Source organism: Mauremys mutica, chromosome 1 (assembly GCF_020497125.1).
Source record: "Mauremys mutica isolate MM-2020 ecotype Southern chromosome 1, ASM2049712v1, whole genome shotgun sequence".
NCBI classification, from domain to species: domain Eukaryota; kingdom Metazoa; phylum Chordata; order Testudines; family Geoemydidae; genus Mauremys; species Mauremys mutica.
In genome coordinates this window covers 233802415-233816865 of record NC_059072.1, presented here as the reverse complement: position 1 = coordinate 233816865, position 14451 = coordinate 233802415, and the positions used below count along the sequence as shown (strand labels likewise).

The 14451-nt window shown below is 39.7% G+C and overlaps 1 protein-coding gene across 1 annotated transcript in view; it reads right to left on the bottom strand.

Moving 5' to 3' along the window:
• Window positions 1-14451, bottom strand: part of ANOS1 (anosmin 1) — a 193380-nt gene that overhangs the window by 79579 nt on the left and 99350 nt on the right. The window contains exons 3-4 of the mRNA XM_045011751.1: window positions 6309-6371; window positions 2656-2878 (exon numbers count right to left, since the gene is read on the bottom strand). Coding sequence (XP_044867686.1) covers window positions 2656-2878; window positions 6309-6371 — 286 coding nt within the window. The remainder of the gene's footprint in view (window positions 1-2655; window positions 2879-6308; window positions 6372-14451) is intronic.

The following is a 14451-nucleotide window of genomic DNA, read 5'->3' as shown; positions in this document are numbered from 1 at the left end:
TAGCAACTTGCATAGGGCTAGTCTACACTAGAAGTGTTACAGTAGCACTGATGCAGCTGTGCTTCTCTGGCGCAACTGGAGAGGACACTCTATGCCAACAGGAAAGCTCTCTCCCATTGGCACAATAAATCCACCTCCATGAGAAGCAGTAGCTATGTCGGCAGAAGCTCTCCTGCTGACACAGCACCATCCACACTGGTGCTTAGATCAATGTAACTTACATCGCTCAGGTAGGGTGGTTTATTCACATCCCTGAGCAACATAAGTTATACTAACATAACCTATGATGTAGACAAGCCCATAGACTCTCTTAGCTTCAATCTGAGTTCATTTTCTGGCTATGAGTGCTGTCAAAAGGATTACCATGAGTATTAGATTTGTTCACTAGATCTTAGTCACGCTTGCCGATTTTGTTCTTCCTAGTGGCAGGGAGGTCATTTGTCCTTGGAGAAAATGAAAAGCAAGCCTGCCCAGGTCCATCTTGCTCCTTGTTGTAGGAAGACAATTTGAAGGGCTAATTATCTGAATTCATCATCTGAGAAAGCAGAAGAGCATTGGTTCTGCCCTTCCTGTGTAACACAAGCAAATACCTACTGACGATAACTGATAAGATGTTGGAGCAGAATGTTAGTGCTACAAGTATATAATTAGACCAAACTTCTCCTTTTGCATTCATTCAGAATATCACACCCTATGTATGCTTTGTCCCCTACACACATCCCTTTAATTTAACCTGCACCCCACCCCACCACACCCTGCTCCACACATGACCCAGTTATAAAATACATTTGAATGCCCTCAATTAAACTTACTATATAACGTCACATTTGAGGTTTGGTCCTGTAAGCTTCTGCTCCCATGGAATACAGATACTCTGTTACTTTAGCACCCCTTTTTGGTGATTTGCAGCAAAAAGAATATGAATGGCCTAATGAAATAGTTCATTTTAAATAATCTTTTGCACATTAATATGTGATGTTATAATAATGTATTAAAGTCTTGTAATTATATAAGGCCTGATTCACAGACCATTGAAACCAATGGAAGTCTTTCCATTGACTTCAATGAGCTTTGGATCAAGCTCTTATTGCAGGTCATCCCAAAGCACTTCACATACAGTCCCTTTCTAGGTTCCAGGTTTACTGTGCCTCGGTAACTTTCTGATCAAATTTGCTCTTTTTATGTAAGTAAATCAAAAGAGTTTTCTAACTGCTAACCCTGTCTGGGTTTAGAAAGTCAAGATAGATAGACTTGGGTAGTGTGGGCTGGATTTGGTCCAGTTCTGTTTATAATGTCCTTGACAGTGCTAACAGACGTATACACTTCTGTTATTTTCTTATTTTCTCACTAAAGTAAGGGGAAGTGACTTTTAATATACACACAAACCAAGTCTGTGGGGTGAGAAAGTGCCTTTTATACAATCACTTTTCAATATTAGATTCACACTTTAAGAATATTTAAGTGAACAAAAGTTATTGTTAACAAATTAAAATCAGGAGTCACTCTTAGAGCCAATCATTCCATAAATTATAGTACCTTATCTGTTGCATGACGAGGAAAAGTTTCTTCTCAGAATTTCAAGACTTCAATCAAAGCAATTAAAAACATTTTAATAGAACTTGTTTCCTCAGCTTCTTCAAGTATTGAAATACTGCCTACATGTATTTTGTTAGTATTTTCTAATTGCTTTATCTGCAAGATATCAAGGCCATTGATTCAGAATATAGCACGCATTTGCTCTCCGGTTGGATTATCTCTCACTGTGTACTTGGTAGTGTGACCCACTTGATTCTTATTAACAAAGATTATATCTGATTTAAGTGATTTCAACTGTTTACCTTTAAACATTTTCATTGTTCAAATTGTTCTTCTCATCTGTGTAAAATTAAGTGACACTTTACATAGATGGGCCAATTTGTTCTGCTTATGATTCAGATTCACTGTGGCCTCCTCGCTGTGGTTCACTGACACCTTGTTAGGGATTCCACGAGGGAATTATAGAAGTGTAGGATTGGAAGGGACCTCAATAGGTCATCTAGTCCAGTCCCCTCCACTCAAGGCAGGACTACATCATAACTGGACCAGTGATTCTCAACCTTTCTAGACTACTGAACCCCTTTCAGGAGTCTGATTTGTCTTGGGTACCCCCAAGTTTCACCGCACTTAAAAACTACTTGCTTACAAAATCAGACATAAAAATAAAAAAGTGTTGCAGCCACATTATTACTGAAAAATGGCTTGGTTTCTCATTTTACCATATAATTATAAAATAAATCAACCGGAATATAAATACTGTACTTGCATTTCAGTGTATAGCATATAGAGCAGTATAAACAAGTCATGAAATTTTAGTTTGTACTGACTTTGCTAGTGCTTTTTCTGTAGCCTGTTGTAAAACTAGGCTAATAGCTAGACGAGTTGTACCCCTGGTTGAGAACTAGACCATTCCTGACAGGTGTTTGTCTAATCTGTTGTTAAAAACCTCCAGTGACAAGGAACAATTTACAGTGACAATTATATCCTCACAATCACCTCTCTCACTCTCTCTCATACACACACATACTTCCCTATAAACTTAAAGGTCTTGTTTTTCAGGCAGCTTTATTACAGGCTAAAACACTTAGCACACTAAAAGTGCCTCCTAATGATCTCTACCTTTGTACAGATTTTTTGGTACTTGACATGTATGTCCACATCCATTGGAGCAGCATTTCTTCACCCCAGAACATTCACTGTCAGCCTCACAGCTTTCAACGCAGGCAGCCGCAAAACCGCTGGCCTTCTCAGGCGCTGGGCAGTCTCCTTGCTTCACTGACAGGATATACTTGAGGAATTCACAGCTAGTTAGGCATTCATAGTTCTTCTTGGGGAAAAGAGGCTAAAGGGAACATGAAACAATTGTACAAGTCTTCAGTGGAAAAAAAAATAGCGCTGAAAGTTTTCCAAGACCTTTGGAAAGAAAATTCAAATGTTCAGCTATTGCAAGACTACCCCTGAGGATTTACATATCCATTAGCTTCTAAACAAAGCTTGCAGAGTACAGAATGGTGAATTCCCTCAAACAAGACCACTGTCTTTTATGGAATTAAATTGTTTTTATCTGCCAGCTTTTCTCTTGTTTTCCTCATATTAGCTGACTATGAAGTTGCTTCATGACAGATTGAAAACATTCACAAAACAAAGGGAAAGGGTTGTCTGGACAGTCCTTTTTGGAACTATTCTGCATTTTTTCCTTTGTATCTCAAGGCACTTTAACTCTAGTATATTGCATAGCAGTGGTGCAGGAACTAGGGATGCTGGGAGTGCTGCCACACACCCCTGCCTTGAAGTAGTAATAGCAAACACCAAATACATTGTTTCCATCATCAGCACTCCTACTATAAAAATCATTCCAGCACCCCTGCTGCATAGTGCAACCTAGGGTGACCAGATGTTCCGATTTTATAGGGACAGTCCCAATTTTGGGGTCTTTTTCTCATATAGGCACCTATTACCCCCACCCCCATCCCGATTTTTCACACTTGCTGTCTGGTCACCCTGGTGCCACTCCAAATCACACAGACAAAATGTACTAGTAATATTTTCATTAGGTTGTTGAATCATATTGATGTGAGGGGACTTACCAACATCTTTATGCTAATGTCATTTTTTTAAAAGAAGAGATTTTTTTTTCAATGATCAGTTAATTCTACTTCTGTGAAAAAATAGGTTCCAGTTCTCTGGAAAGCTACAAAAAGTTAAAAGGTATGTACCATCGTAGTTCAAATAATGGGCTTGTGGAGTTCATTTAAAGTTGCTTCTAAAAGTATTATGAATTTTCTCAGAGAATGATTTTGGAGCCCTATTCTACAAACCCCTACTCTTGTGAGTAACTCTTCCTCACACTGCTAGTCCCACTGTTTCAGTGGATTCCTCACATGAGTAAGAAATGCTGAATCAGGCCCTTATTTCCCAGTAGACTCTTTGCAAACGTTGAAGTTAAAATTTTGCTTCCAAATATTATCCTGAATAAAGAGAAATTGACGTAATTACACTGCAAATGAGAATGGCCTGGGTTAATTCAGTCAAAATGGCATCTTCTGAAGTGAGGTTGTGGGTGACAGTGAGTGTGTGAGAAGGAGGGAGAGGCTAATTTTAATCCTAAAACATCACAAATTTGCAGCTAGTTAATTAAAAAACTTTATAGCCCCTCGAGGCATAATGTCTTCAAGGCTTCTCCTTCGCAATCTGTTTCACAGCTCATTTTTCTGCTAGCTGCTAAATGTGCTGCTCTTCATTACTGGCCTTTGAGGGTCTAAATTTAGCTTCAATCATAAAATCACTAATCTAAAAGGGATGCTAGCACATTCTAAATACAATAGAGCAGTGTTCTACTAATGTTTTTCTTTTAAACCAAAATGTGTGAATTCAAATTTGGAGATATAAAGCCATAGTGAGGAGGGATGTATGAGATGATGTAAGTTATACCCACTTTATACTACTTTAGGTCTTGTCTACATGAGAAAGCTGCATGAGTTTAAATCAATTAAAGCTATGTCTACACTACAGACCTTATAAAGGCACAGATGTACTGCTGCAGCTGTGCCACTCTAAGATCTCCCATGTAGCCGCTCTATGCTGGTGTGAGAAAGTTCTCCTGCCAGCATAATTAAACTACCTTCAATGAACAGTGGTAACTATATCAGCAGCAGAGTGTTTTCTGCCGACATAGCACTGTCCATACCAGCAATTTTGGTGGTGAAACTTATGTCGGTCAGGGGGGTGTTTTTTGACACCACTGACCAACAAAAGTTTTACTGACAAAAGTGGTAAGGTAGAGTAGACAAATCCTTAGTTTAAGGAAATCTAAGGACTTGTTTACAGAGGGAAGTTTTACCAGTTCTGCTAACATATTTATATATGCATAGTTACACCAGTATAACCTGACCCCATGCAGACAAACTTATTCTGGTATAAAAATACTTTTTGAATTCAGTTTAAACTCCTTCCCAAGAGACATAAACTAAGCCAAAAAAAGGCATTCTTATACCAGAATAAGAGTGGGAAGGCAAGGGGAGGGGGGCTAAAGCAATATAACTTTATCAGTTAAATTAACACCTTAGATTAAACCAAAAACACTTCCCCATGAGACAAAAACAAAAGTCTTCTCTATGCACAGACTTTTATTAATTTAATGGAAGGATGTTTTAAAACTGATTTAGTTAAACCAGTGCAAACCCCTGCATAGAAATTCTTATTTTGGATTAAATTCAGTTTAGTTTAAATCTGTAAGAAACTAATACATACATTTATATGAACCACTCTCAAACCAACTAGGATTATCTACACAACATGTTGCACTGATTTAACTAGTCTATGCTAGAAAACTTTGCTGATACAGTTAAATGGGTATAGTTATAGTGGCAGAGCCCCCTAGTGGATACTTATCTTATATTGGCCTAAGGTGCAAACCAGTATATCTAAACCAGTTCCCCAAACAATATACAGTATACCGGTAAAAGGACTCTTGACAGCATAGCTATGTTATTTGGAGGCATGATTTTGTCACTCCCTTGAACCAACATAGACCAGCCTAAATCAGGGTTTGTCTACCTACAGAGTTATTCCAGAATAGCAATTCCCAAAGAACTCTTCCTGATTTGGACATTCTTGTTCTGGACATTTGGACATTCTGGTTCTGGAATAAGACCAACTTTCTCCAATTTAACTTAATCCACTTTGGAAGGGGATTAACATAAACCAGAAAAAGGCTTTCTTATTTCTTAGAGTGTCCACACATGGAGTTAATTGGGAATAGTTAATCTGCGTTCAGTTCTCACTCTACCTTATTCCAGAATAATTTTCATGTGCAGACAAAACCTCAGTCTTCCTTCATCAACCGTAGAATTGTAAAGAATTCTAGCTCATATATTAGCTCATATGTGTTTCAAACACACTTTTTCCTACAAGGGGCCTGAAGGGATGAAAGGGAGTGTAGCAGGAATAGCAACTAGCTAGAGAGATTTTAACAGAACTTCTCATATCTGTAAAATTAAGTAAGCTTGTTCTAGATGAGGGACTCAAGTTTCAACTTGAGGAAAGCACCTGGTTCGTATAAAAAATTCAGTAACAAATTGTGAAAATAATGTTTGTTACTCAGCTTTAAAACTACTAAATTGTTACACTCTCATCCTTCCAAAATACAGGAGAATGTGGCATATGTAGATTGTTTGTGTTAGCTGTCACCTTAAAGTGCAAACCTCCATAGTAGTACAAATGAAAAAGACAGCCAGAACAAAGTGAGAAAGAATGCCTCAGGGCTGACCTACCTCACAGAAACTTTGGCAATGGTTTTTCTTCAAGTCCCAAGATTCTTTGCAGGGCTCCAGGCACTGGAGAAAATCGTGAAAAAGAGAAAAGGGACATGTCAGTAAGAGGAAAAAGTAACATGTATAGCTGACCTTATGCCTTTATTGATTGTTTGATCCATAGGAAGTAAAGAGGTTTCTTTAAACTACTTCTCTTGAGGATAAGATTGTGTCATAGTTTCAGATCAAGGTCATTTTGAACCACTGTTAGAATATAGGAAATGTTTCCAATATTTCTCACTGTACTAGGCAGTATCCTTGGCTGTGTACCTGCCATTCCCTTAATTGCTGTGTTGAACCTGGATACTGATAACAGTTAACACCATGCCACTGGATTGCTCCATGGAGCCTAGAGACAACTGTTATTGTCTAACGTGCTCTTGCAAACTAATCCTTGTCTCCTGTGCTTTACCTAGTAAGTAGACTGGCATATGAGCTCTGCCAGGCTGGGAGGTGAAGGAATCCTGCCTCCTGAGACCATGGAGTAGCAGTAGCAGAGCTCTCATCACTGTTCTTATACATTTGTGAGAGACAAGGCCCAATGGTCATGTAGTAGCAGATTCATCAATCCCAACCACTGCTTCTTCACCTTCAAAGTTCACTATACAGGGATATACAGTGAGCTTAGTACCATGGTATGCAGGACGTGCAGACCCCCAGCACAGAATCCCCAAACCTGACCCACACTGCATACCAGAACAAAACTAGAGCCAGGCTGTCTGGGACCCTCCATTGCCAGGGAAAAGGGAAAAGATTTGCCACTTCCTAAAATCTTCACTCTTCCTTATTTTGGGGGTGTTTTTTAAATTATTTTTAAGGCAAAAGATCTTGGAAAATACTAATAGAGCTGAGAGTAAATTCCATATACTATCCCTGGTCACAGGGAAAAGCTGCTACACTGGAGAATAAGGCCCTTGATGTACAGTTTAGCATTAAAATCACAAATATTCCTTAAATACATATTGCATTTTGTTTTAGAATCAAGAATTTAACATAAGAACATGAGAATGGTCACACTGGCTCAGACCAATGGTCCATTAGCCCAGTATCCTGTCTCAGACAGTGGCCAGTGCCAGATGTTTCACAGGGAGTGAATAGAGTGGCTCTCATAGTACCATGTGCATCTACACAGTTTAGAAATGAACATAAACATACAACCTATATCTAAGCATAACTGTACATATGTGCCATGGCAAAAAACTAAATGCACTGAAACAAGATTTGCCTTTTTTCCTACTAGTGAAAGAGAACTGTGAATTCGGTGGGAAAAAAATCATAAAAGTATTAGTCACAGGGGCTACAACAATGAAATATAGCTATCCCCCATTTCCTATTTTGGTGTTTTGGTGTTTTAATCCCAGCTTCTGGCAGTTTAATAACCACAAGATACACTTTAGCATAATTAGACTGCTACTTTTTAAAGCTTTCACTAAACTCCAACAATTTAATGAACTCCAGAGTTTTCTTGCTTCTGTGCTATAAGTGCCATACGTCTGAGCCTCATTCTGCTCCCACACCAGTTTTACAACCCTCAACTGGCTTTGATCGAGTTAGTCTTGATTTACAATGGTATATGAGGGAAGACACTATGGGTGAAATCCTGACTCCATAGGATCTCTGCCATTGACTTCAATGACCCTATACCTTTTCCTGATTCTTGCTTGGTTACTGCAGAGCCACAGAAAGCTTTCATTAGTAACACCAGACCTGACTGGATCCCCCATCTACATACAAAAGGGATCTTCCACATGTGCCTCATACTCTTCCCACATGAAAGGAAGGCGCTGTTGCCTCTATGGCACTGCCCCTCCACTTAGCCTGAGGATCTGGGGGAGATGGGACAGTGGCAAGGAGTAGGTTGGGAGGCCTGACTCAGGTCTTCTCTGTCATGGGGATCAGCCTATGAGGGGAGTAGCTGATGGCAGAAGAAACCATGACTCTGCAACTTCAATGGAGTTGTATTGCTTGGGTACTGGGGAAGGAGTCATAGAATCTCATAGAATCATAGAATCTCAGGGTTGGAAGGGACCTCAGGAGGTCATCTAGTCCAACCCCCTTCTCAAAGCAGGACCAAACCCAACTAAATCATCCCAGCCAGGGCTTTGTCAAGCCTGACCTTAAAAACCTCTAAGGAAGGAGATTCCACTACCTCCCTAGGTAATCCATTCCAGTTCTTCACCACCCTACTAGTGAAAAAGTTTTTCCTAATATCCAGCCTAAACCTCCCCCTCTGCAACTTGAGACCATTACTCCTTGTTCTGTCATCTTCTACCACTGAGAACAGTCTAGATCCATCCTCTTTGGAACCCCCTTTCAGGTAGTTGAAAGCAGCTATCAAATCCCCCCTCATTCTTCTCTTCTGCAGACTAAACAATCCCAGTTCCCTCAGCCTCTCCTCATAAGTCATGTGCTCCAGCCCCCTAATCATTTTTGTTGCCCTCCGCTGGACTCTCTCCAATTTATCCACATCCTTCTTGTAGTGTGGGGCCCAAAACTGGACACAGTACTCCAAATGAGGCCTCACCAGTGCTGAGTAGAGGGGAATGATCACATCCCTCGATCTGCTGGAAATGCCCCTACTTATACAACCCAAAATGCCGTTAGCCTTCTTGGCAACTAGGGCACACTGTTGACTCATATTCAGCTTTTCGTCCACCGTAACCCCTAGGTCCTTTTCTGCAGAACTGCTGCCCAGCCATTCGGTCTCTAGTCTGTAGCAGTGCATGGGATTCTTCCGTCCTAAGTGCAGGACTCTGCACTTGTCCTTGTTGAACCTCATCATATTTCTTTTGGCCCAATCCTCTAATTTGTCTAGGTCCCTCTGTATCCTAGCCCTACCCTCCAGCGTATCAACCACTCCTCCCAGTTTAGTGTCATCTGCAAACTTGCTAAGGGTGCAGTCCACACCATCCTCCAGATCGTTAATGAAGATATTGAATAAAACCGGCCCCAGCACTGACCCCTGGGGCACTCTACTTGATACCGGCTGCCAACTATACATGGAACCATTGATCACTACCCGTTGAGCCCGACCATCTAGCCAGCTTTCTATCCATCTTACCGTCCATTCATCCAGCCCATACTTCTTTAACTTGCTGGCAAGAATACTGTGGGAGACTGCATCAAAAGCTTTGCTAAAGTCCAGAAATAGTACATCCACTGCTTTCCCCTCATCCACAGAGCCGGTTATCTCGTCATAGAAGGCAATTAGGTTAGTCAGGCATGACTTGCCCTTAGTGAATCCATGCTGACTGTTCCTGATCACTTTCCCCTCCTTTAAGTGGTTCAGAATTGATTCCTTGAGGACCTGTTCCATGATTTTTCCAGGGACTGAGGTGAGACTGACTGGCCTGTAGTTCCCTGGATCTTCCTTCTTCCCTTTTTTAAAGATGGGCACTACATTAGCTTTTTTCCAGTCATCCGGGACCTCCCCCGATCGCCATGATTTTTCAAAGATAATGGCCAATGGCTCTGCAATCTCATCGGCCAACTCCTTTAGCACCCTCGGATGCAGCGCATCCGGCCCCATGGACTTGTGCTCGTCCAGCTTTCCTAAATAGCCCCGAACTACTTCTTTCTCCACAGAGAGCTGGTCACCTCCTCCCCATACCGTGCTGCAGAGTGCAGCTGTCTGGGAGCTAACCTTGTCTGTGAAGACAGAGGCAAAAAAAGCATTGAGTACACTAGCTTTCTCCACATCCTCGGTCACTAGGTCATCAGGAGCAGAGAAACAAAGTGCAGATGGGTCTGGCCTACTGTTGATAACTCAGGATTTAGGATACTCTTCATAAAGGCAAAAAGAACAGGAGTACTTGTGGTACCTTAGAGACTAACACATTTATTTGAGCATAAGCTTCTGTGGGCTACAGCCCACTTCTTCGGATGCATAGACTGGAACATACAGCAAGAAGATATTTATACATACAGAGAACATGAAAAGGTAGAAGTAGCCATACCAACTGTAAGAGGCCAATCAACTGAGATGAGCTATCAGCAGCAGGAGAAAAAAAAAACTTTTGAAGTGATAATCGAGATGACTCATAGAAGGTGTGAGGATACTTAACACCGGGAAATAGATTCATTTAGTGTGTTATGTAGCCCCCATCACCATAGCAAAGGAGTGTCTTACTCACATTAATGAATGTGTATTTAGCCTCATAAAAACATGAGGAGATAAGTCTTGATATTGCCATTTTACAAGTGAGAATTTGAGGCACCAAAGTCACGTGGGACATCCCTGGCAAAGGCAGGATTTGAACCTAGCTCTCTTGTATTTTAGTCTAGGGCATTAACCAAAGAGACCACCCCTGAGATCTCATATGCTGTTTGTAGGGAGGGCAAACCTTACCCCATTAATGGCAACGTTCAGGGGCAAATCTCAGGGAGGAGAACAGTGCAGATATTTCTCTCTGTTTAAATCTCTCCTGTGGATTTTCTCATGACACAAATCAATATGTCTCATAGTGGCCAACCTGTGTTAATTTCTAGTAAGGCATTCTGTTCTGGTTTACATTACAAATACTCTTCTGAACTGCATTTTATTTATTATATTTAAATAAAGTCCCCCCCCCCCTTTATATAGGCTTTAAATAGGCTGTTTATCTATGTGTGTTCTGCAAAAGAGTGATTCTGATCCACTTTTGTTGAAGTGCCCAAAGCGGGACATCCAATCAAGCTAGGCACTCAGCTGAGGATTCGCCCCTAAAAACAGGAATTTGACAAATGAAAGTCTTGTAAGATCAAGCCCTCAATCAATAATGCCTAGACAGGAAGATACTGTAAGATATAAAATATGTCATGTTGAATATTTAAATTAAGTCAACCCATTGTCAATAGCAGCGGCAGGCAATATTTGGTTTTTATGTCCAACTCTTCAGAAAATATCTGGATAAAGTATGTGTGTCATGAAATTAAACGTCCAGATGACACATTTCAAAGACTTTGCTGAAAGTCACCAAGGGCCCAATCCAAAGTGCACTGATGTCATTTGGAGTCTTTCCGTTGATTTCAGTGGACTTCAGACAAGATTTCATGTTGGGGAGGAGAACATACAATTCTTCTGGCCAATAAAAAGAATTTCAAAGAAAGGCCTACAACACTCATGGGGAAAGTATTCTATCCAGCAGGTAAACACTTCCTGGCTTTCCAGATTATTGTAAATGTGTGTCTGTAAAAGGATTCTGAAAATCCTTCTTCCAGGATAAGGCAAAATTTATGCCAGGAAGCAGTTTTCTGCTGATTTTGACTATTTTACTTATAAAGGAGAAAAAAGTCACCTGTAACCATACCACCAGCTCTCAGAAGCTAAGCTAAGTGCAGTACTTGGAGGACAGACCACCAACATATACAAAGCTGCTGCAGGAAGTGGTTCTGATAATTCAGTCAGTAGATGGCACTGTTCCCTCTGAGTTACTACTGAACCTATTCCAGCATGATGTTAGGGTACATTGTGCTGCTGGAGAGGGCTTTGTTTTGTTTGAGAGATAAAACTGAGGTCCTAACCACCTGTGGTCATTAGAGACCCACTGGTACTCTTCATAAGAGGAAAGGTTTTAACCTGCTGCCTTTGCCAAATTCTGTTTTGGATAACTGCACTATCCCTATGTTAAAATCTGCTGTAGTTTAACTCGGCCTTTCCTTTCCTGTTCTAGTCTATTTTACAGTGTTGCTGTGAAATGTTAAACAATTGCCATGTTTCAACACAGTACCTGCTTTAAATGATAACTGAAATGATCCCAGTATCTTGTATCTTTCAAAACCAATGTAGGTATAAACGATGTCAGTGATGACTACATATACTCAGGAATAATGTTAAGCTCTTGGCACTGGTTGAGTTGTATGAATTACTGCTGTTTTCATCAGTTTTGTTTTGCAATCCTTTTATCGTGTTTTTAAAATTATGGTAGGGGACACTCTTCACTATGAAAAGAATTTTATTGGCAGAGTTTTTAAATATGAATAAATACAAATAGGCATATTAAAAATATGGCCTATAATATTTACTATATTTAGAGAACAGAGTAGGGAAGGGATTTTCAAAAGTGCTTACTTAGCATTGGCTTATTTATGGGTTTTGCTACAGCTGGTTGGGAATTTTCCAGCTAAATTTTTTGGGTGGAAAATGGTGATTTGCCAAAAATGTTCATGATGAATCACCCAATAATTTTTTAATAGTTTTAAAATTGTTAAAACATTCCATTTTGACATTTGAAAAAGAAAGTTTCATGTTTTCATTCAAAAACATTGTTTTAAAATTGTAGGTAATTTATACTAAAAAGAGTTTTAAAATACTTTTAAAGTCTAAAACAAAACAAAATATTTCAAAATTATCAAAATATTTCAATTGACCTGATCTCCATTTTTTTTTCCTGATTATCGATTCATAAAATGTTTCAAGATTTTGACTTTTCCTCATGCTTTGGGATGGGGAAAAATTTTGAAATCTTGAAAATTCTCATGGGACAAGAAAACCATTTCTTACCCAGCTATAAGCCCTTTGTGACTTCAGTGGGAACAAAATTAAGCCAACCGAGAGCTTTCGAAACTCTCACACATAGTGCATTGCAAGTCTTTTCTGGTATTATATATATTTTTAAATGACAGTCTATTAGTTACTCTAGGGGGAAAAGTCTTCATTTTGTATTTATTTAAACTGTGAAAAAGAAAGGTTAAAGGGGTATGTGAGCAGTGATGGACACCACCTTGTGCAAAACTCCATTTCAAGGGTCCTGGGTCAGTCCTTGACCCAGGTAACAGTGGCTTAAATCAAATCAGCTTAGAAAGAAAGAAAGAAAGACAAATAAGTCAAAAAGCCATTCACTCTTAGAGCTTGGGTGTGAAGCTTCTTACTGTCCCATAGAGGTAACTGAATAAAACAGTCATGCCAAGAATGTTGCTTAAGCATAACTCTCTTTTCTAACATCAGTTATCATACCCATTATTAGAGATATTGTAAAAAACTGGGACCTAAATGACTTCAAAATTGTCTTCCACCTGTAAGACACCTGCATTCCACAGGGACAAAGTGTCTGAAAAGATGTAGGTTGTGACTATCTGCCACTGTATATAGACCATACTTGGTGGCGGGATCCCAACCATAGAACTCCTTGCCAGTGTGATCAGACTCAGCCAAAGAATGACAGTGTTCATTAAAAAGAACAGGAGTACTTGTGGCACCTTAGAGACTAACAATTTTATTTGAGCATAAGCTTTCGTGGGTTACAGCCCACTTCATTGGATGCATGCAGAGGAAAATACAGTAGGAAGATATATATACACAGAGAACATGAAACAATGGGTGTTACCATAAACACTCTAACAAGAGTAATAAGTTAAGGTGAGCTATTACCAGCAGGAGAGAAAAAAACTTTTTGTAGTGGTAATCAAAATGGTCCATTTGCAGCAGTTGACAAGAAGTTGTGAGGAACAGTGTGTGTGTGGGGGGGGGGATAAACATGGGGAAATAGTTTTACTGTGTGTAATGACCCATCTACTCCCAGTCTTTATTTAAGCCTAATTTAATGGTGTCCATTTTGCAAATTAATTCCAATTCAGCAGTCTCTTGTTGGAGTCTGTTTTTCAAGGTTTTTTGTTGTAATATTGTGACTTTTAGGTCTGTAATCGAGTGACCAGGGAGATTGAAGTGTTCTCCGACTGGTTTTTGAATGTTATAATTCTTGACATCTGATTTGTGTCCATTTATTCTTTTACGTAGAGACTGTCCGGTTTGGCCAATGTACAGTGTTCATTAAGGTCTACAACACATATTTTCAGTGAAGCCTTCCCCTCGGATGGATGGTCCCAAAAAAAATGGAAAAAAATTCCTACACCAACAGTCAAGCTCCTCTGCCCAAGGGAAAAGTGAGAAAAGTGTCTTTTTAATCTGGGCTTTTGCGTATCTTAGTTTGTATAATACTTGATAACCCGGTGAGAAATAATATCTAAACAACTAAAGGAAGTTAGAAAGAGACTTGATGATCATAGGTACTTTGTGGATATTCTCCAATTATAAATTGAAATAGAAATTGTTTCACTCTGTATATCAAAAAGTTCACCATGTCTTGCCAGGATAATGCAATCTTTTGGCTTCAGGACAGGAGAAGCT